The sequence below is a fragment of the Oncorhynchus mykiss genome, chromosome 22, assembly GCF_013265735.2.
Source record: "Oncorhynchus mykiss isolate Arlee chromosome 22, USDA_OmykA_1.1, whole genome shotgun sequence".
Taxonomy (NCBI): Eukaryota; Metazoa; Chordata; class Actinopteri; order Salmoniformes; family Salmonidae; genus Oncorhynchus; species Oncorhynchus mykiss.
The window spans coordinates 20,451,119-20,473,319 of NC_048586.1; the positions used below are offsets into that span (position 1 = coordinate 20,451,119).

Consider the following 22,201-nt stretch of genomic DNA (forward strand, 5'->3'; position numbering starts at 1 on the left):
TGTACATATTACCTCGACTAACCTGTACGACCGCACATTGACTCGGTACCCCCTGTATATAACCTCGTTATTGTTATTTCATTGTGTTACTTTTAATTTGTAACTTTTATTCAGTTTATTTAGTTAATATTTTCTTAACTCTATTTCTTGAACTGCATTGTTGGTTGAGGGCTTGTAAGTAAGCCTTTCACGGTAAGGTCTACTACACCTGTCGTATTCGCCGCATGTGACAAATACAATTTGATTCGATAACATTCAGGAGCTGTTATCTTTCTGAGGAGATTCTCGCTGCTCTGGCTTCCCTGGCTGTCAAAGCCCCATAGGGCTTTTGGGCTTCTAATGACGAGAGTTCTCTCTCTCTCTCTGCTGCAAAACAAGCAAGTCACTCCGCTCTCGCTCTCCTATCCTGCTGTCTGAAACTGTCTGTAAAACAAGAAAAAAAAACTCCAGACCCCAACACACTGCCTCCCGCGGCGCGACTTCTGCTAAAGCGGCGCTCAGTAGAGACCTGAGGTGAGGTCACACTTCTCCGAAATGATTGGAGAAGAGAGCCTATGCTGGAGAGTGTTCACAATTTAGACACGATTAGTATTTGATCGATGGCGCCAAACACCACACTGTGCTGTGGAGCCGAGAATTAAATGATCACTGCAAGTGAAGCACCGCACGTGGCGCTCACCTGGTACCTCATAAAGGTTAGCCAGTTCAAGGCATTTAGTGCTAACAAGCTACTCCTTAAAGGGGCTCCTTCTGGAAAGACTGATGGCGCAGATGAGAAACGACTTGACGAGATGAGCTCCAAAAATGTGACAAGGACGAGCAGCACTAGGGGGGGAAAGAGTTCTCCAGTCTTGGCAGCTCTTGCAGACCCCATTCTTAATCAAGCCTGTCTAAATGCCAAGCGAATGAATAGCTCTTGTTGTCAAACGCTCTCTATTAAACGAGTGTGTATTGTTTGTGCCCTTATTTTCGGGTTTGCAAAACAGTCGTTTTTGTTCATTCTCGCTTTCTGTGCATAGAGGCGGATAACCTTTCTCTCCCTCCCCCTTCAGTTAGTCCGGACCAAACGCTCACCACCAGTTAACCCTTTGGCTTGGCTCGTAACCTCGTGTGAAATGGGTCTGGCTTACAGAAGGCAAGCTACGCTCCATTAGCGTAAGTCTCTGGGCCATCTGCATCAACATGGGACTCTGGATATTTGGTCAGGGAATGTTTGGTTGTTGGTCGTCCCATCCCTTCCCTTTCAGCTCCATGTATCCTTGAATGTGAAAAACAGGTATAAGAGTTGACCAGGTTCCCTGTTTTAATGCACTTGGAACAGACAGAGAACACCTCTGGCCCATTTGGGACGAGCGGGGGCTTTGAGTGAGTGGAATGCATCATTTATATGAAAGTGCACTTTCAATTTGAGGGGCTGAACTTGCGGTTGGAACTTATTAAAACTTGATTGGGAATAAAAGAGTGCCGCTTCTCGTAAGTGGAGGGCACGTGTCCAAAAGGCTTCGTTAACAGGATCAGGGGAGACCCGGTCATGAATGTTGTGCATTAGCAGCTGGAGCGTATGGGAACACATTCAAAGAGACAATTCCTCTGAAGAGTCATAATGCAATCTAGCACAAAATAGCCTGACCCTTCCAATATGGCTGACCGAGCGAACAATAGTCTGAAGTAGTTGACAGTAAGGTGGTGCAGACTACTTGTATCCACAACAGCTGTCTTGGCGTAAACTAGCCATAGATGGGTGATGTGTTTATTCCGTGGTTTTGCCGGTGGTTCTGCAGCATAGGATTTTGCGAGAATGTGCCAGAGGGGGGGGGGGGGGGGGGGGGGGTTGCAATGCCAGGATAGTGGGTTCAATTCCCGGGACCACTCATACGTAAAGAATGACTGTACTGTAAGTCGCTTTGGATGAAAGGGTCTACTAAATGGTATACAGTGTATTATTATTATATTGGTGTCCGGGTATTAGAGAACGTACATTAGAACCTTGGATAGAAAAGGGGAGATAATGCTTGAGTCTCATGCTTGATGATGACGACAGTCGTATAACCAGGTTGCGTGAAGGACTAGTAGCTTTATAAGTGAGACAGATGAAGGCGGGTCGCGCTACAGACGCGTCGACGCACTCGTTTGAATAACAGATTAGATGCAAACGCTGCATTAGCGCGTTCACATCTCTCCTGGCGCACAGTAAAAATCGGTCTAGAACAGCCACCACATAAAACGCATGTGTCCCCCTGTAAAACACTGCAACACTGCAGAATAAATAATACACTCACTAAAGTTCCAAGGAAAGATGAGACATAAAATATGAGAGATGTCAAATTTGCCTTTGGGCCTTTCGGCGCTGAGCTTTATTTGCAGTGTGGTGGACAGTGGCTCAAGCAGTCCAAGCGGGCCTAGGCCAAAGGACGTGGCTGGCAGCCAGGAGTGGAGAAAGGGCTGAGACGGGGATGGATGGGTGGGTGGATGGATGGAGGTTTGCCGGCCGTGCCAGGGTTTTCTCGGTTCTCTCACGCTCAGAGGAGAGATGGTGGGGGTAAAGTGTTGATGCAGGCAGAACCAGGGGCTTATGGCCTGTCTGCCCTGCAGGCTGGAGGAGCCTGTGGGGGTTCACCCCGGGACGCGGTGACTTTGAAGGGTGTTAATGCTGCCACGCCAAACGACTCACTGCAGGGGCCCACTGCTGACTCTAGCAGTCTCTCTCTCTCTCTCTCTCTCTCTCTCTCTCTCTCTCTCTCTCTGGAATGTCTATCTATGTGAATGAAGTTTTAACGTTACCTCAGAGGCAGCAAAAATCACAATAAACAATATCACTGTCTGTGAAATCAAACTCCACAGCTAGGCTTTAGTCATGGTTTCTCATTTCTTCAGTGCACATTGAAAGTTCACATTGAAACATCAAGGAAACGAGACATTTTTCACTTCAGTTTCTCCACAAACATTTGCTCCAGGGACAGAGACGGTCCAGTCGCTGTAGTACCACAGACACGATTGAGAAAGACAGGCACGATCAAGTGAGTCAAACAGAGCTACTCCAGGAAACTGAAGAGGCTCCTCTTCACATTGTGAATGGGCTGTGATTATCGTACGGTTTGATGCCTGAATGAGCATCATTATCATGATCATGAACATGGAGATGCTCATTCTACGCTATTTTCCTGAATCCTGAGTGGATCTACATAAAAGAAAGGAGACTTCTTTGGTGCTTTGTCTATTCCTCGTTAGCTTCTATTCCTGTCCGTGATATCTTCAAATCAGCGCTGAACAAAAGAGCAGGAGACCAGATTTTCGGTTTGATAACTTGAATCTGTTCACTGAGGGTCAGTTGAAAATACTAAGAGATTGATGCATTACCTAAAATCTGATTAACTAGCATCTCAATATGCTGAAATGGCTGCTATCTGTGTGATATTTGATCCGAATATAAGTTCACACATATTTTATGACCAATATCTCATTGTTGTCGAATATATCTACAGTATCTACAGTAAAACAATGTACAGTGCCTTGCGAAAGTATTCGGCCCCCTTGAACTTTGCGACCTTTTGCCACATTTCAGGCTTCAAACATAAAGATATAAAACTGTATTTTTTTGTGAAGAATCAACAACAAGTGGGACACAATCATGAAGTGGAATGACATTTATTGGATATTTCAAACTTTTTTAACAAATCAAAAACTGAAAAATTGGGCGTGCAAAATTATTCAGCCCCCTTAAGTTAATACTTTGTAGCGCCACCTTTTGCTGCGATTACAGCTGTAAGTCGCTTGGGGTATGTCTCTATCAGTTTTGCACATCGAGAGACTGAATTTTTTTCCCATTCCTCCTTGCAAAGCAGCTTGAGCTCAGTGAGGTTGGATGGAGAGCATTTGTGAACAGCAGTTTTCAGTTCTTTCCACAGATTCTCGATTGGATTCAGGTCTGGACTTTGACTTGGCCATTCTAACACCTGGATATGTTTATTTTTGAACCATTCCATTGTAGATTTTGCTTTATGTTTTGGATCATTGTCTTGTTGGAAGAGAAAATCTCCGTCCCAGTCTCAGGTCTTTTGCAGACTCCATCAGGTTTTCTTCCAGAATGGTCCTGTATTTGGCTCCATCCATCTTCCCATCAATTTTAACCATCTTCCCTGTCCTTGCTGAAGAAAAGCAGGCCCAAACCATGATGCTGCCACCACCATGTTTGACAGTGGGGATGGTGTGTTCAGTGTGATGAGCTGTGTTGCTTTTACGCCAAACATAACGTTTTGCATTGTTGCCAAAAAGTTCAATTTTGGTTTCATCTGACCAGAGCACCTTCTTCCACATGTTTGGTGTGTCTCCCAGGTGGCTTGTGGCAAACTTTAAACGACACTTTTTATGGATATTTTTAAGAAATGGCTTTCTTCTTGCCACTCTTCCATAAAGGCCAGATTTGTGCAATATACGACTGATTGTTGTGCTATGGACAGAGTCTCCCACCTCAGCTGTAGATCTCTGCAGTTCATCCAGAGTGATCATGGGCCTCTTGGCTGCATCTCTGATCAGTCTTCTCCTTGTATGAGCTGAAAGTTTAGAGGGACGGCCAGGTCTTGGTAGATTTGCAGTGGTCTGATACTCCTTCCATTTCAATATTATCGCTTGCACAGTGCTCCTTGGGATGTTTAAAGCTTGGGAAATCTTTTTGTATCCAAATCCGGCTTTAAACTTCTTCACAACAGTATCTCGGACCTGCCTGGTGTGTTCCTTGTTCTTCATGATGCTCTCTGCGCTTTTAACGGACCTCTGAGACTATCACAGTGCAGGTGCATTTATACGGAGACTTGATTACACACAGGTGGATTGTATTTATCATCATTAGTCATTTAGGTCAACATTGGATCATTCAGAGATCCTCACTGAACTTCTGGAGAGAGTTTGCTGCACTGAAAGTAAAGGGGCTGAATAATTTTACACGCCCAATTTTTCAGTTTTTGATTTGTTTAAAAAGTTTGAAATATCCAATAAATGTTGTTCCACTTCATGATTGTGTCCCACTTGTTGTTGATTCTTCACAAAAAAATACAGTTTTATATCTTCATGTTTGAAGCCTGAAATGTGGCAAAAGGTCGCAAAGTTCAAGGGGGCCGAATACTTTCGCAAGGCACTGTATATCTTAGAAGCTTGTTATTTAGCATGGGCATCGCTTATCAATTATCTCCTACACTTCCAGCAACGACGTTTAAAATACAGTTGGGGGGGTTTTAGATTCCCCACGTTCCAACTGTAAAATCTCCATATTAGAGATACGAGGTTGATATGAGGGAGAGAAGGAGACACGGATGAGCACGGTGACATTTTCCCTCTGACATTAAAGACAGACGAAGCCTCCTCGGGAAACGCGATAAGACGGCACAAAACGTTTGCAGCCTCCGCCGGCAGAGCGGAGAGAAGCAGCGTCGCAAATGGCGGTAATGACACACGCCGCCGTCTTCACACGTGAGTGGTTTAATAACAGCTGAAAGCAGATATAAAAAAAAAAAATTTTTTTTTTAAATAACATGCAGAGGGCAATGAGGTTTCAATGGAAGGCTAGAAAAGAGATGATAAATAGTAAACACGAGAGGTGGTGGTGTGGACTGGGGTGGCGGTTCGGAGAAGACAGTGTTGGAGAGTGTGCGGGATGGGGCTGTACGGGCAGGGGGTGTAAAGTACAACCCGACTACACTCGGTGATATGAGGAGATGGACTTTCATTAGGAAAAGGGGGGGGGGGGGTGATGACATATGTGGAGTATGCATACCTAACATATATTATATGCCTGGTACCTGAGCTGCTACGTGCTCAAATTATCTGTGGATTCAAATAAAGCACCTCAAATGTGGATGTACAGCAGTTCTCCCTGAGTGAACAGCACAAGGCACACAGTAGCTAATCTTAAAACATTTCCAGTCCTTGGCCCGCTCCCGTTTCTGTCACGACGTTCCCGCTCGTCGCCAGGGGTGCTTATTTACGGCGATTCTGTTGCAAAACCTTTCTTAAAACGGAAGCAAACGGAACAAAAAGGGGTGCGACCAAAACTGGTTTTAGTTGCACTAACGATTACCCCCGCAGGATAATGCATTCCTGTCCACATCCCCACGGGCGGCAGGGCTGTCGGCGTCCCAGAGCACACAGAGGTTGATCTCCAGCTGGGCGAGCCGGGACAGACGCGGCCAAACAAGCGCAGACGCCGAGTGAATAATCACCGCCTAGACCCCACATTACAGGCAGGGGACTCTGCGCCGAGTTTTACACAACCAAGAGTTTCTCAAAGGCTTTGAAACAGGAAATCTCCAACCAGTGCTGCTGTGGTACCAGACTCTGTGTGTTCCTTAGACAGCCTTTTCGTTTTCTTGTGATTCTCATGTCAACAGTGTTCTGATGTCGGTGATGATATATAAAACCCTACTAGACTCTTGAACCATGTCTTTCTTCAATGAAAATATATCCCCTTAACAACGGGAACCTTTATAAATATAGAATGGAAATAAGAAAAGGAACACAGCAGAAATGCTGAAATTACTCTCCTTATAAGGTCACGAATGAGCTCTTGAATGTCAAAGATCATAGGTGAAACGTAGTAGTAACCTGGATTGATAATCTACCCCACTGTCATATATTATCTGTCCCAACACTACAATGCTCTACACACGACGCTGCTAATGATCCAGAAGCAAAGGCCGCAGGGAACTAGGGGGAAATTGGCCTGCAGTGCGTCACTGGTGTCAACAGTTGTGTCACCCATGGCAACTGGCACAAGGTAACACAGTTGGCTACGTCTACTGTACATTTTTTTATGTCTCAATATTTTGGACCCATTTCCTCTTGCTGATCCGTCACCATATCGCTTTTAACTAGCCACTATGACTTTAGCGAACACACTTTTAGATGAGTTACAGTGTGGAAAGAGGAAGTTAGACAGGGAAGAGCTTTTAATTTTTTTTGTTATATTCAAACACAGCCAAGTGAAAGCAACACAAAAAAACAGCGATAGTTCAAGCCGAAGTGAGAAGCGCTCAGGGGTCAGGTGAAGGAGTCCTACCTGTCTTGCGGAGAGGAAAGTCGTCTTTGGGGTCGTACATCCCCAGGATGGCGTGGCTGTAAGGGGACATCCCTGTCTGGGGAGGGGAGCTCTGATCCAGGGAGCTGTGCTGGGTCTTCCTACAGAGGGGAGACAAATACACATTTACAGTATTTCATTTGGCTCCTTCAAAAGGAGCAAAGGTCGACCTGACTTCTGAGGCAGAGGACGTCTGGTAATTGGAAGTAAGATAATTCCCCATTGTAGATAAATACATTTAGCAATTGTACACAGTATGACGGATAATCATCAACATGCAATAAGATGTTGAAAAATCGAAATTCAGCTGTTCAATTATTTCTTGTCATCGTAAAATCTGCTCTTCAAGAAGCATCAAGGCACAATGGGGCCATTATTGAAAAGTCACACACACATACACAGATGAGCGTTACCACAAACACAGGATTCCCAGTTCCCTTCCCACCAGACGTAACCTGCTCTCAGGCAGACCTTTTTTATTTATGGCCCGGCACTTTGCATGCCATCTCAGATTACCCACAATGCACGTGCCGAGCCTGAAGTGGTGCGGCACCCTGTGTTTGCAAACAAACCTGCTCTGACAGGACAATAAGCTGAAACAGATCTGACGGAGCCATAAAAGCTATGACTGCTGCATGGACCTGCTAGTGTGTGTAAGATCTGCTGATGTTGCCCATCTGTCTGTGCCAGTCTCTCTGACTGGGTAACAATGGTCCGTGCCAGTTGCTGTGGCTTCAGTAGTGTGAGGGGGAAACAGGCATCAGGTATCTGTCTGCCTGTCTGTCTGTTACTGAGTATCCATCTATCCTAAGCTACCATTAAAAAAGTGTGTGTGTCACGTTCTGACCTTTATTTCCTTTGTTTTGTCTTTATTTAGTATGGTCAGGGCGTGAGTTGGGGTGGGCAGTCTGTGTGTTTTTCTATGTTGGGGTTTTGAGTTCAGCCTAGTATGGCTCTCAATCAGAGGCAGGTGTCGTTAGTTGTCTCTGATTGAGAATCATACTTAAGTAGCCTGGGTTTCACTTTTGGGTTGTGGGTGTTTGTTTCCGTGTGAGTGTTTGTCGCCACACGGTACTGTTTCGGTTTCGTTCATGTTCACATTTATTGTTTTGTATTTCATAGTGTTCAGTTTATGTCTTATAATAAACGTTATGGACACTTACCACGCTGCGCATTGGTCCTCCGGGGAGGAGGAGGAATGCCGTTACAGTGTGTACCTGTCTGTCTCGGTGTCCGTTTTCCATTTTATGTGGCTACTATTGATTTAAGTGAATGCTGATTTTTACGGTAGGTGGGTAACAAACAAGTAAAGAGTAAACAAAATAATGTAAAATTCCTGTAAAACCGTCAAGTGAAATTAATCTCTTAGCTAAATCAATAGAGAACGTGTCATTCATCAATAAAATGAGCGGGGCTTCATAGTTGTTAATGGGAAGAGCAGATGTCGGCACTGGATGGCGCTGACCATTCATTGGACTAGCCACAGCTTCCCTTACAAATAACCTTGACAAGGAAGACACCAATGGGGAAATAAACGTTTCTCCACGCTGTCCTCTCAAGGACTTAACCATAACTACTGGTGTCAAAACTTTAGGCCGTGGCTAGCAGAGAACAATTTTTTCACAAAAACACACTCATCAACCTATGGAAAAACAGAAGCCCACCACAAACCAGCGCAAACACACAACATCAAATGCGTTAGGGACAAGTCTGTGAACACCCCCAACCCCTCACACTCTCAAGAGTTAAGGAAAGAAAGAGAGAGAAATAGAGAGTCATTTTTACATCTCCCAATCCACAGATCTCGCCTCATGAAAAGGTGCAGCAGTGCATGGAGGAAAGGTTGAGAGGGAGAAAGAGCAAGAGAGAGAAAGAGGGAGGGAAGTGGAAGAAAAGAGAGGGGGAGTGAGAGAGAGAGAGAGAAACGGAGAGAGAGAGAAAAAGTGAGGTGCCCGGTGTGTTAATATTCATCAGGTGTTGCCTCTGAAAGCCCTTTTTGTGCCCCCTCTCATTCCCTCCTTATCAGAGGGCGACAGCTGAGGTGCAGGGAGATGGGTTAGGCGTCTGTGTGAGGACAGGTGAGAGCAGAGAGAGCAGGGGAGAGAGGGCGGGAGGGAGGGGTGAGAGAGTTTGGATGGAGAGGTATGGCCGATGGATGAAGAAAGAGGGGGGAGGGCAGCAAGACAAAAAATGGGGGAGACAGAGAGGGAGTGAGGGACCAGGGAGAGAAGGATAGGGTGCAAAATCCAGGATAGACATACTGCAGAGGGAGGCAGAGCGTGAAGGAGACAGAACAAGAGAGCAAGAGAGATAAGGAGAGTGAGAGAGAGAGGAAAGGAGTCCTTTCCTGTCGTTGCCCATTCACCACCTTATCTTTTGCCTGAGAAAAACGTAGTGTTCAAATATTTACAGAGCGGAGAGGTGGCATCCTCTCTTCTCTTCCCTCTCTTCAAATGCACCAACTACTTAAAGACAGGAAACTGTCAATCACAAACTACAAACAGGAGCCCACTACGTTGTACAGAACCTCATTCCTTCAACAATGTACTTCAATTCAAACAAGTAGATGGGTTAAAAAGAAAAATACAGAATAGACTAAAAGTCTAATGTGAAAAGCACTAAATATTCAACTCGGGTGAAGGCACCCAAGTCACGCACACATTTCAAGTCAGAATTCGGTCCTGAATAGTAGATTCGGTCAGTGGCACAGACAGTAGAACCCAATCCTAAATAGACCCTTAGCTCTTACCCGTTGTACACTTGTGTAGATCTGGAAGGATTGCTTAAGCTGCAAGCAATATGGCGAAATTCTATAGTTTCCTATGCAAGATGGAGCTATTACCATATTGCGTATACTTATCCAGTGGCGACCCGCCATTCAGGGCAGGTGGGGCAGGGCCCCAACTGTTTAGCTAACTTTGATTTCATGTTTCATTTTTTTTGTGTGTGCCTGTTTTGCATGTTATTTTGGCATTAATACGTGTTTGCAAACAATGTAATGAAATAATCATTGAGTTAATAAAGCCGCATACAAACATGGTCTCTTTTGCAGATGTTTCAGCTTAGCACAGTGTTTTCTGTGGTGGTTGGGCAGCCAGTGGAAAATACGGAGCGCAGGGGTTGGTAAAGTTCTCTAGTTGGGCTGTGAATGGCTCGCAAAATCTATGGGAAGAAATCGAAAATTCAACCCACTTGGGTGCTGCCATAGAGTTACATTAGAAGTGCCCATCCAAGAAGAATCAGGGTCATTGTCCACAGATAAAATCTTAGGTAGCAAGCTATCAGTCATCATCATGAATCAAGTCGACAATCAACTAGCAAATCCTTCTCCAACCTTGTCATATGAACAGAAAAAATGAAGAGAAATTATACATAAAACGTATCGGTGCTCATCGGCTATTGGACATACAGTGCCTTGCGAAAGTATTCGGCCCCCTTGAACTTTGCGACCTTTTGCCACATTTCAGGCTTCAAACATAAAGATATAAAACTGTATTTTTTTGTGAAGAATCAACAACAAGTGGGACACAATCATGAAGTGGAACGACATTTATTGGATATTTCAAACTTTTTTAACAAATCAAAAACTGAAAAATTGGGCGTGCAAAATTATTCAGCCCCTTTACTTTCAGTGCAGCAAACTCTCTCCAGAAGTTCAGTGAGGATCTCTGAATGATCCAATGTTGACCTAAATGACTAATGATGATAAATACAATCCACCTGTGTGTAATCAAGTCTCCGTATAAATGCACCTGCACTGTGATAGTCTCAGAGGTCCGTTAAAAGCGCAGAGAGCATCATGAAGAACAAGGAACACACCAGGCAGGTCCGAGATACTGTTGTGAAGAAGTTTAAAGCCGGATTTGGATACAAAAAGATTTCCCAAGCTTTAAACATCCCAAGGAGCACTGTGCAAGCGATAATATTGAAATGGAAGGAGTATCAGACCACTGCAAATCTACCAAGACCTGGCCGTCCCTCTAAACGTTCAGCTCATACAAGGAGAAGACTGATCAGAGATGCAGCCAAGAGGCCCATGATCACTCTGGATGAACTGCAGAGATCTACAGCTGAGGTGGGAGACTCTGTCCATAGGACAACAATCAGTCGTATATTGCACAAATCTGGCCTTTATGGAAGAGTGGCAAGAAGAAAGCCATTTCTTAAAGATATCCATAAAAAGTGTCGTTTAAAGTTTGCCACAAGCCACCTGGGAGACACACCAAACATATGGAAGAAGGTGCTCTGGTCAGATGAAACCAAAATTGAACTTTTTGGCAACAATGCAAAACGTTATGTTTGGCGTAAAAGCAACACAGCTCATCACACTGAACACACCATCCCCACTGTCAAACATGATGGTGGCAGCATCATGGTTTGGGCCTGCTTTTCTTCAGCAGGGACAGGGAAGATGGTTAAAATTGATGGGAAGATGGATGGAGCCAAATACAGGACCATTCTGGAAGAAAACCTGATGGAGTCTGCAAAAGACCTGAGACTGGGACGGAGATTTGTCTTCCAACAAGACAATGATCCAAAACATAAAGCAAAATCTACAATGGAATGGTTCAAAAATAAACAAATCCAGGTGTTAGAATGGTCAAGTCAAAGTCCAGACCTGAATCCAATCGAGAATCTGTGGAAAGAACTGAAAACTGCTGTTCACAAATGCTCTCCATCCAACCTCACTGAGCTCAAGCTGTTTTGCAAGGAGGAATGGGAAAAAATTTTAGTCTCTCGATGTTCAAAACTGATAGAGACATACCCCAAGCGACTTACAGCTGTAATCGCAGCAAAAGGTGGCGCTACAAAGTATTAACTTAAGGGGGCTGAATAATTTTGCACGCCCAATTTTTCAGTTTTTGATTTGTTAAAAAAGTTTGAAATATCCAATAAATGTCGTTCCACTTCATGATTGTGTCCCACTTGTTGTTGATTCTTCACAAAAAAATACAGTTTTATATCTTTATGTTTGAAGCCTGAAATGTGGCAAAAGGTCGCAAAGTTCAAGGGGGCCGAATACTTTCGCAAGGCACTGTAAATAATTACACAACAAGTTGGAAATTGCAAATTCAACAATGAGTGGTTTGGAAGGAATCAGTAGCTAACTGCAAGCATTGCAAGGCAATCACTAGCCTGCTCTCTAGCCGAGTGAGCTTAAAAGTATAAACATTCAACATTGGCCATGCTGTCAATCCATCATGACTTCTTTCACTTTCAAAACAACTGGAAACTCAGAACTGGGAAATCTCAGATTTCAGTGAGTTCAAGACAACTGGGAACTCAGAAGAAAACAAGCTCTGACTGGGAAAATAAGTTGTTTTTTTCAGAGGTCCCAGTTGTCTTGAAAGTACCACAAATCCAGCGAATGACAGACTTTGATGACATGGTTTGATGAAAAGATTTGCCCACGAAGGACCGCCGCGCCACCTTCCTGCACAGCACAACAACGTGAGTCAAAAAATGTATTGTATGTTGCTGCATAAATTATGCAACATGCCAGGGAGATATGTATACTGTAGCTAAGAAAGCAATATGTTGTGTAGTAAGCTGTTAGTAGCCCATGTGCTACTAATTTGGTCCATTTTCCTCTCATAATTTAGCCTCCTGTTCTGACTTGGTGGTGCACATGTAGCCTATAATCTGTTTTAGAGAAATGTCATCATCGAATATTGTAAGAGCTTTCATTGTCTGCTTATAGGCCCCCTTTATTTATCCTACGGTTCTGACTTGCTGTACAAGGAGAATACTGTAAGAATGGCCCATGTTCTGAACTCAGTCGCTGTACATTTCAAAAGTGTTGAACAAATAGTTATATTGACTAAGTCCGTCCTATCGCGCTCATTAACTTCTTAATCGAAATTACGGATGGCCTCTTATCCGCTCGTCATCCCCTTATATGCCATAGTTTGTACATCTCAATTGTCAGTAGAAACTACATTTGTTAAAGCAAGTCAGACAGATCAGCTATGTTTCACTGCCAGACAAAGATCAGCTGATAGCCAGGTGTAGCAGTTGTAAGGTGTTGGGACTGCTGTTGTGACTCCGCTGTTGGGACAGATTTATGTAGGCCCTAAGTTTGTGGGCACCGTGTGTCACAATTATAGTACAATTAATCTATTGTTTAGTTTTGTGGCATTGCTGGCATGCAGAAAACCTTTTTGGGGGGAGTTTGCCCCACCAAGATGTACACGCTAAATCGCCACTGTACTTATCATATTAGTTAAGATCTACAGAAACACATAGGGGGTAGACAGAGGATAGAGGTGAATTTTGGGTTATAAGACTGTGCAGCGTCCATGAATAACAAAGATCTACAGCATGCCATCCTTCGGCATCAGCATGGTGCCACCATAATCAAGTAAGGCTAATTCCTATGGTCGGGTAAGGATGTGGGGTGTGGGTATGATACTCACCCGTACCAGTAGCGAGGGTCAGTGTTCATGCAGTGGTTGAGGCTGCGCTGAGCCAGGGCTTTCTTCTTGTTCAGGACAAACTCCTGCAGCCGCATCTTGACCTCCGTGCTGGCCACCGCACCTGGGAGAGATGATCGAGAAGCCAAGGGTTAGGGACTACAACATTTAGAGGACGTGTCATTCGTGTCAAAACAGCCAGGGGGAACACGTGTCATTCTGTTTCCTTCTACAGATATGGTTCTTCCTTAGCCTTGTAGAACCAGCCTGATCGCTACACTGATATCCTGGTACTGTAGCTCAATCCTTTCTCTAAACTCGCAAGATAAGTGTGGTAGTAAGAGGCTAGTTCCTCCTGGCTTTGGATTCAACTTGAAGATAGATCTTTACCACATCTTTATGATATCACATTATGTATGGAATCATATGCAACCATCAACTTGGCATGACCGCATGATATTTAGTTGAAGTACTACCTTTCTTTGTCACTCCATTTTTATTTATTTCACCTTTATTTAACCAGATAAGCTAGTTGAGAACGAGTTCTCATTTGCAACTGCGACCTGGCCACGATAAAGCATAGCAGTTCGACACATACAACAACACAGAGTTACACATGGAATAAACATAACATACAGTCAATAATACAGTAGAAAAAGAGAAAACAAAAAGTCTATATACAGTGAGTGAGGTAAGGGAGTTATGGCAATAAATAGGCCATGGTGGCGAAGTAATGAATAGGGAACTGAATCTAACGAGAGAACAGAATCGAGACGACAACAGGGTCATTCTGAGTGAGATACTAGAACGGATGTGATCTTCCCAGCTGACCTTTGTAGCCTGAAGGAGTGACTGAACAGAATTGAAGTCTGTGGGAGCATAGAGTTACACAGAGTTTCCCTAGAAGGAAAATGCACGCTTTTGTGGGAATTCCACCGAGACTGTGGCAGTTAAATTGGCAAAAATATTTTGTCTTTTTTTTCTTCTTCAAACAAGGCATCACAAGGTGCATTCTTTCACAGCGCTCTCTTCAATTACCACCTCGCCAACACAGTCAACACATCCCTGAGGGGAGCCTCCACACAGGGAGAGAGAGACGGAGAGAGAGAAATGGAAAGAAAGGTAAGAGAGTGAGATAAAAAGACCCGAGAGTAAAAAGAGAGAGCAAGGGAAGTGTTTCTGTGCGTGTGTGTGCATACAGTACTTCCTTCTGTAAAAGTGTCAAAGAGAAACACACAATTAGTGAAAGAAGACAGAGCTGGCAACAAGTGACTAACATGTCAAGCGGTGAAGCTGTGCGGGGGGGAGGGGGGGGGGTACATAGGAGAATATGATGACTGCTAATATAGATGCATTTTAAATCCCATTGCGGGACCTAAGTGCTGACATCTCAATTTGTACGCCTTGCCAATGAGGCAAATAGGCTTTTATGAGACTGCCTTGGAGGCAATTTACTGCAGCACTTAACAAAGCGCCCGCTGTTTACCATCCAGTGTTACTCTAGATGCAAGCCTAGCGCCATACATATACAGATTACAGGAAAACACAGTCTGAGGTGTAACGTTTCACGGACGCCATCTTGGCACCAAAGCACATACAAATTGCAATGTTGTCGTCAAGAAACACTTGGTGCCAATACGGCTGAGTTTTCCCCAAAATGGCTGCTTTGGTGCTGATAGTGAAGCAGTGAGGTGTTGGGTCAGGCTGCCCTGACTCCTTGTGCTTGAAAAGTTGAGGTGAGGGCGGTTCCAAAGCTGGCACAATGTCCGAGCTAGTGTTAGGAGAACGTTTGGGGAGCTTTAATGACGTATTTGAAGAGTGTGCTGTAGTGTTTTACAAGAGCTTGGGTAAAACGTAAGTAAAAAATAAAAAAATAAAAAAAATTGCTGGCCAGCTTTAGGAGGATTTACTGCTATTTACCCAACTCCTGCTCTCATCACTCATACTGCACCATCACTGATGCTAATGCTAACACTGTCCCTCTAATACTATGATGGTGTAGCATCAGCCATGATACTGTAGTGTTAGCCACAATGATAATACTCTTTAGCCACAATGTGATAATGTAGCATTGGCCACGGTATATGATAATGTCAAGATAACCACAGCATATGATTTAGCCACAAGGTGATAATGTAATGTTAGCTTGGGGTGTGAATGTTTAAACGTTAAAACTTTTAAACAAAATTGCAACGTTAACTGAAAAACTTCCACAAAATTTCAATCACAGTGCAGTTATCACAAAACTACTACTAACATCATAAAGGGGGAAAAAAAATGTATGTTCAGTGAGCTCAGATCAACCCTTAAAGAGATGGGTGGGGCTAAAGCTTAAGAGGGTGTGAACGATGCTGAATGGGTGTAGACAAAGAAGAGCTCTCCAGTTGGTACCAAAACATTCAAAGGTCATTTTCTCAAAAGTGAAATGACAAGTTTATCACCTGACAAAGCAGAATAACTTTCCCATTGTTCCTCAGATTCAGTGAATGATATACCATTTTGTAGCTCTGTGTCTCTGCTTTTATACAATGTAAAAGAAAAACAATTTAAAATGTTTCTACATAAGACTGAATCAAGGCGGTTGGTCACAAATGCTCTAATCATTTTAACGGGAAAAAATATTTATAAAAATTGCATTGTAATCGTTAAAAATGTTTTCTCCCTTTGTCACATCCCTAGTGTTAACCACAAAGAGATCATGCAGAATTGGTCACACTTTTTGATAACATAGAGTTGGCCACAACGTAGTATTGTAGCATTGGCCCCGTTATATGACAATGTAACATTAGCCCCAAAATATAAATTGTCCTTCTGAGCAACTCACTCTCCTGGCCACGCTCCTTGTTCTTGAGCAGTAGGAGTTTCTGCTCCCTCTGCTGCTTCTCCATCTCCTGCTCTTGGCGGTGTCTCTCCATCTTCCTCTGGTGCTCCAGCAGCTCCTGCTGATGCTTCAGGGCCAGGAGGTCCTGCTGGTGCTGCAACACAATGTTACCACAACGTTACTACAAGGGCGGTACAACCACCTGCTGATGTTTTAGGGCCAAGAGGTCCTGCTGGTGCTGCAACACAATGTTACCACAACGTTACTACAAGGGCGGTACAACCACCTGCTGATGTTTCAGGGCCAGGAGGTCCTGCTGGTGCTGCAACAATGTTACCACAACGTTACTACAAGGGCAGTACAACCACCTGCTGATGTTTCAGGGCCAGGAGGTCCTGCTGGTGCTGCAACACAATGTTACCACAACGTTACTACAAGGGCAGTACAACCACCTGCTGATGTTTCAGGGCCAGGAGGTCCTGCTGGCGCTGCAACAATGTTACCACAACGTTACTACAAGGGCAGTAAAACCACCTGCTGATGTTTCAGGGCCAGGAGGTCCTGCTGGCGCTGCAACAATGTTACCACAACGTTACTACAAGGGCAGTACAACCACCTGCTGATGTTTCAGGGCCAGGAGGTCCTGCTGGCGCTGCAACAATGTTACCACAACGTTACTACAAGGGCGGTACAACCACCTGCTGATGTTTCAGGGCCAGGACGTCCTGCTGGTGCTGCAACAATGTTACCACAACGTTACTACAAGGGCGGTACAACCACCTGCTGATGCTTTAGAGAGGGGTGGAGGGACGTGGGGGGAGAGGAGGAGGGAGAGGGTGACTAAAAGGGAGGGAGATGGGGAGAGGGAGAGGAAAGGAAGGGAGAGAGACAGTCACATATTATCTATATAAGGTGATATCAGACAAACAAAAAACACACACTTGAACACACACTCTAACACACTTCCTCTCAATAGCAAATATGCATGTATTTGATTTGAAACCAATGGCTGACGTCATATCACTCAATTCCAACAGCTAGTATCCCCTGCAGGTTTCATAGCTTGGAAACAGATTATTTGAATTTCTTCTCAAGAAAGAAGTCAGCAAGAGTGAGACTAAATGCCTAAATGACTGAATGATAAAAGCCTCACTATGGACAGTGGCACAGGTGGGTGTTAACTGGAAGGGAGCAGAATTGAATACAGTCAGCAAGCTGTCAAGGCATAATGCAGAGCTAGTGATGTGTCGACTGGAGCTTTCAGACAGAGTTATTTTTAGCCTAGGTTGCCTCGCTCCCATTGGCTGAAGCTGCGGCCTGTTTGCAGAGCGAAATGTTTCTCTCGTTGTCACACACATGTATGAGCCAGTACACAGTTTCTCAAGGACTGGAGATCAGAAAAGCAACCCAACACAACCGGCGGATCCAGTTACATCCAACACACACACACACACACACACGTACAGACATGTCCTCTCCTACACCCATTCTCTCTGTCCTTAAAACAGCACATTGACAATCTGTTGAGTCAGAATGCTCTCGAGCAAAGGCGATGGAGGGATGGAGGGAGGTGGAAAAGCAGGGTGTCGGGGAGGGGGGGCAAACACACCTTAACATGCTCCTGTAGCTGGACCTCATGCTGGCGTGAGAGCTGCTCATGTTGCCGCTGGAACTCGGCGATGAGCAGCTGTCTCTGGATCTGCTGTTTGTGTTTGAGGGCCAACAGCTCCTGCTGCAGCTGCTGCTCCCGAAGACCTGGGACCTGTCCTTGGTGGCCCTGGTCGTCTGGTCGCGGTGCCAGGCCAAAGGGCTGGTCCATGCGCAGGTCCATGGGGATGGCGGCCGGGGGCACCTGCATGGGCAGTGCCGCTCTCACGTCGACTGGGGAGAGGCAGAGAGAGAATGGGTTACTGACTGATTTTTCATGGTTGTTGTTTCTTTATGATGTAGGGTTCAATCAAAAGAGAAAGGATAGTCTTTCCCAAGGCTCTTTCTCACTCACTCACACACACAGACACACACTAATGCACATAAGTAGTTGCAGGTCCTACAGTAGCCCATTCAATGGCATTGAATGACTCATAGAATAGACACCCGAAAGGCTAATGAGTCCTCATTCTAGGACTACACGGCACGTATGCTAGTTTAACTATGGCAGTTTTGACACACTAGGGTAAACCAACACGCTGAGTGTGGTGCCAATGTACCACAATAGGAGTTTTGTGATGTTGGGAGTGATGAAAGGCTGCAAACAAAAGGACAAAACCACTGAGAGCAACTACTATGTGTGTATGTTCAAGCATTGTCACCATATGTGTGGACTGGGAATAGATGAAAGGGTGAAGTATGCTCACAAAGAGCTAGAGGGGTGTGTGTATTTGTGTGTGTGTTTGCGTGTCTGTGTGTGTGTTTGCGTGTCTGTGTGTGTGTTTGTGTGTGTGTGTGTGTGTGTGTGTGTGTGTGTGTGCGCGTGCGTGTGTTTCTGTGTGTGCTTCTCTGTCCGTATGTATCCCAAAAAGGATCCCCACTCATTTCCACTGAGTCAGCGCACAGCAGGGCACTAATCTCAATGCCACGAGTTCAAGGGAAAAGAATAGGACTACAATGACCCTGGCCTGAAGTGAGAGTACGGAGGGGATTAGGGCCTAACAAAAGAGGTCCCCCACAAAAAGGTCACAGAGTTTATCAATGCAGAGAACAGAATAGACAGACAAATCTTCTTTCCCCCTCCCCCCTATTAAATCTAAACTCTACTGTCCCAAAGTAACTGTCTCTCTTTAGGAAGTAACGATAGAAGTAGCCGATGCCAATGAGTTACATGGACAGTGAAAAGACAATACAAAAGAGGACATATGTGACTCCTTTCAGGAAACTAAGTGTATCTCGCCTGTCACTACTTCACAGGAGAGGCATTTAAATTTTAATATTTATTTTGATCAAAATGCGTTTTTTGGGCAGAAATGCCTTCTGGAACATGTAAACTTTCATGTGCCATAATAAAAAACGTATATACCATCTGTAAATACAGAATTGTTCAATTACGAGCCTAGTTGGTTTAGCCACAGAAAAAGGCAGGAACCTTCAATGATTGGCTGAGATAATGGATGGGCTGGACATGCTGAGAGATGAGTTCGGATTGGTCTGCCATGTAGCACGATTCTGTCTATAACATGAGCTGCTCAGTATATGTAGGTTATCCGCTCTCACTTGGCTTTTTTGAAAGATGCTTTCCACTTTCTGGAAGAACGATTTTCAAAATCAGTGGAATGTCCAGTGGAAGCAGAGAATGATAGCTAAGGAGATAATTCTGGCATTTGATTTGCAAATATGCGGAGGGAGTCGAAAGAGAACACACAGAAGGCTGTTATAAAACACCGGTCTCCAGATTACAGTGCCTTGCAAAAGTATTCGGCCCCCTTGAACTTTGCGACCTTTTGCCACATTTCAGGCTTCAAACATAAAGATATAAAACTGTATTTTTTTATGAAGAATCAACAACAAGTGGGACACAATCATGAAGTGGAACGACATTTATTGGATGTTTCAAACTTTTTTAACAAATCAAAAACTGAAAAATTGGGCGTGCAAAATTATTCAGCCCCTTTACTTTCAGTGCAGCAAACTCTCTCCAGAAGTTCAGTGAGGATCTCTGAACGATCCAATGTTGACCTAAATGACTAATGATGATAAATACAATCCACCTGTGTGTAATCAAGTCTCCGTATAAATGCACCTGCACTGTGATAGTCTCAGAGGTCCGTCAAAAGCGCAAAGAGCATCATGAAGAACAAGGAACACACCAGGCAGGTCCGAGATACTGTTGTGAAGAAGTTTAAAGCCGGATTTGGATACAAAAAGATTTCCCAAGCTTTAAACATCCCAAGGAGCACTGTGCAAGCGATAATATTGAAATGGAAGGAGTATCAGACCACTGCAAATCTACCAAGACCTGGCCGTCCCTCTAAACTTTCAGCTCATACAAGGAGAAGACTGATCAGAGATGCAGAAAAGAGGCCATGATCACTCTGAATGAACTGCAGAGATCTACAGCTGAGGTGGGAGACTCTGTCCATAGGACAACAATTATATTGCACAAATCTGGCCTTTATGGAAGAGTGGCAAGAAGAAAGCCATTTCTTAAAGATATCCATAAAAAGTGTCGTTTAAAGTTTGCCACAAGCCACCTGGGAGACACAGCAAACATGTGGAAGAAGGTGCTCTGGTCAGATGAAACCAAAATTGAACTTTTTGGCAACAATGCAAAATGTTATGTTTGGCGTAAAAGCAACACAGCTCATCACTCTGAACACACCATCCCCACTGTCAAACATGGTGGTGGCAGCATCATGGTTTGGGCCTGCTTTTCTTCAGCAGGGACAGGGAAGATGGTTAAAATTGGTGGGAAGATGGATGGAGCCAAATACAGGACCATTCTGGAAGAAAACCTGATGGAGTCTGCAAAAGACCTGAGACTGGGACGGAGATTTGTCTTCCAACAAGACAATGATCCAAAACATAAAGCAAAATCTACAATGGAATGGTTCAAAAATAAACATATCCAGGTGTTAGAATGGCCAAGTCAATGAATCCAATCAAAAATCTGTGGAAAGAACTGAAAATTGCTGTTCACAAATGCTCTCCATCCAACCTCACTGAGCTCGAGCTGTTTTGCAAGGAGGAATGGGAAAAAATTTCAGTCTCTCGATGTCCAAAACTGATAGAGACATACCCCAAGCGACTTACAGCTGTAATCGCAGCAAAAGGTGGCGCTAGAAAGTATTAACTTAAGGGGGCTGAATAATTTTGCACGCCCAATTTTTCAGTTTTTGATTTGTTAAAAAAGTTTGAAATATCCAATAAATGTCGTTCCACTTCATGATTGTGTCCCACTTGTTGTTGATTCTTCACAAAAAAATACAGTTTTATATCTTTATGTTTGCCTGAAATGTGGAAATGTGGCAAAAGGTCGCAAAGTTCAAGGGGGCCGAATACTTTCGCAAGGCACTGTACATCTTCAAACTAAGGGCAACCATGGCATCCATGACAGAGAGAGAGAAGCGATCATCCATGTATTCGGGTAAGATAGTCTAGCTAGCTACATTTTCAGATATTATACGTTTCTAATTCTATATGAAAGCCATTTTCATTTATGGTTCATTGTCTAAACAAAAGACTCATTTGACTGTACCGTTTATACCTTCTGCATCCTGTGCATGTGACAAATACACGTTTATATAGTGTGTGTTTATCAGAGACGGTAATGTGAAAAACAACATGCCCTGCACCAAAGTCAAACTAGGATATAAAGTTAGGCCAAAGAGACAGTGTCCAAGTTCACAAATTCTCCAGTACATTGCCCTGCTTTTATTTAGTAATTAGCTTGCCATTAACTTGTAAATAATGATCTTGTTGTGAGTTTATTTTCCTGTAATAATGAATACAAATTAGCAAACGTTATAACTCTGTCAGCTATATGATCCTTATTTGAACTAGCTAGCATTAGTTGAACTAGCTAGCAAGCTAACCTAACGTTAGCTCGCTAACAAGCTAGAAACGAACCAAAATATTGTTTTAAACAGATGGTGTTAAATACACCAGTTATGCTATTCTGGTCCACCAGCCTATCGTTTCTGTGTTTATACTTTTACATAACGACAATAACAAGCTTGATGACGGACGACAATAGAATGTTCATGATGTCACTGTGACAACTGTCTACAGACATGTCGATAGACAGTATAAACCAGCCTTTAGTCTTGAAATCTTTAGTTGTTTAGTAAACCACCGTACTCACTCTGTCTAGCACATGGCCTCAAATGTGAATCCTTAAAGAGATGGGTGGGGCTAAGACTTAAGAGTGTGTGAACGATTGCTGAATGGGTGTAGACAAAGAAGAGCTCT

General features: G+C 43.9%; 1 protein-coding gene across 5 annotated transcripts in view; it reads right to left on the reverse strand.

Moving 5' to 3' along the window:
- The window catches only part of hdac4 (histone deacetylase 4), a 281,514-nt gene that overhangs the window by 71,654 nt on the left and 187,659 nt on the right, over positions 1-22,201 (reverse strand). For all 5 annotated transcript variants that reach the window (XM_036958952.1, XM_036958951.1, XM_036958950.1 and 2 more), the window contains 4 exons: positions 17,910-18,181; positions 16,304-16,454; positions 13,483-13,603; positions 7,049-7,167 (listed from right to left, as the gene is read on the reverse strand). In XM_036958952.1, the coding sequence (XP_036814847.1) occupies positions 7,049-7,167; positions 13,483-13,603; positions 16,304-16,454; positions 17,910-18,181 (663 nt within the window). The remainder of the gene's footprint in view (positions 1-7,048; positions 7,168-13,482; positions 13,604-16,303; positions 16,455-17,909; positions 18,182-22,201) is intronic.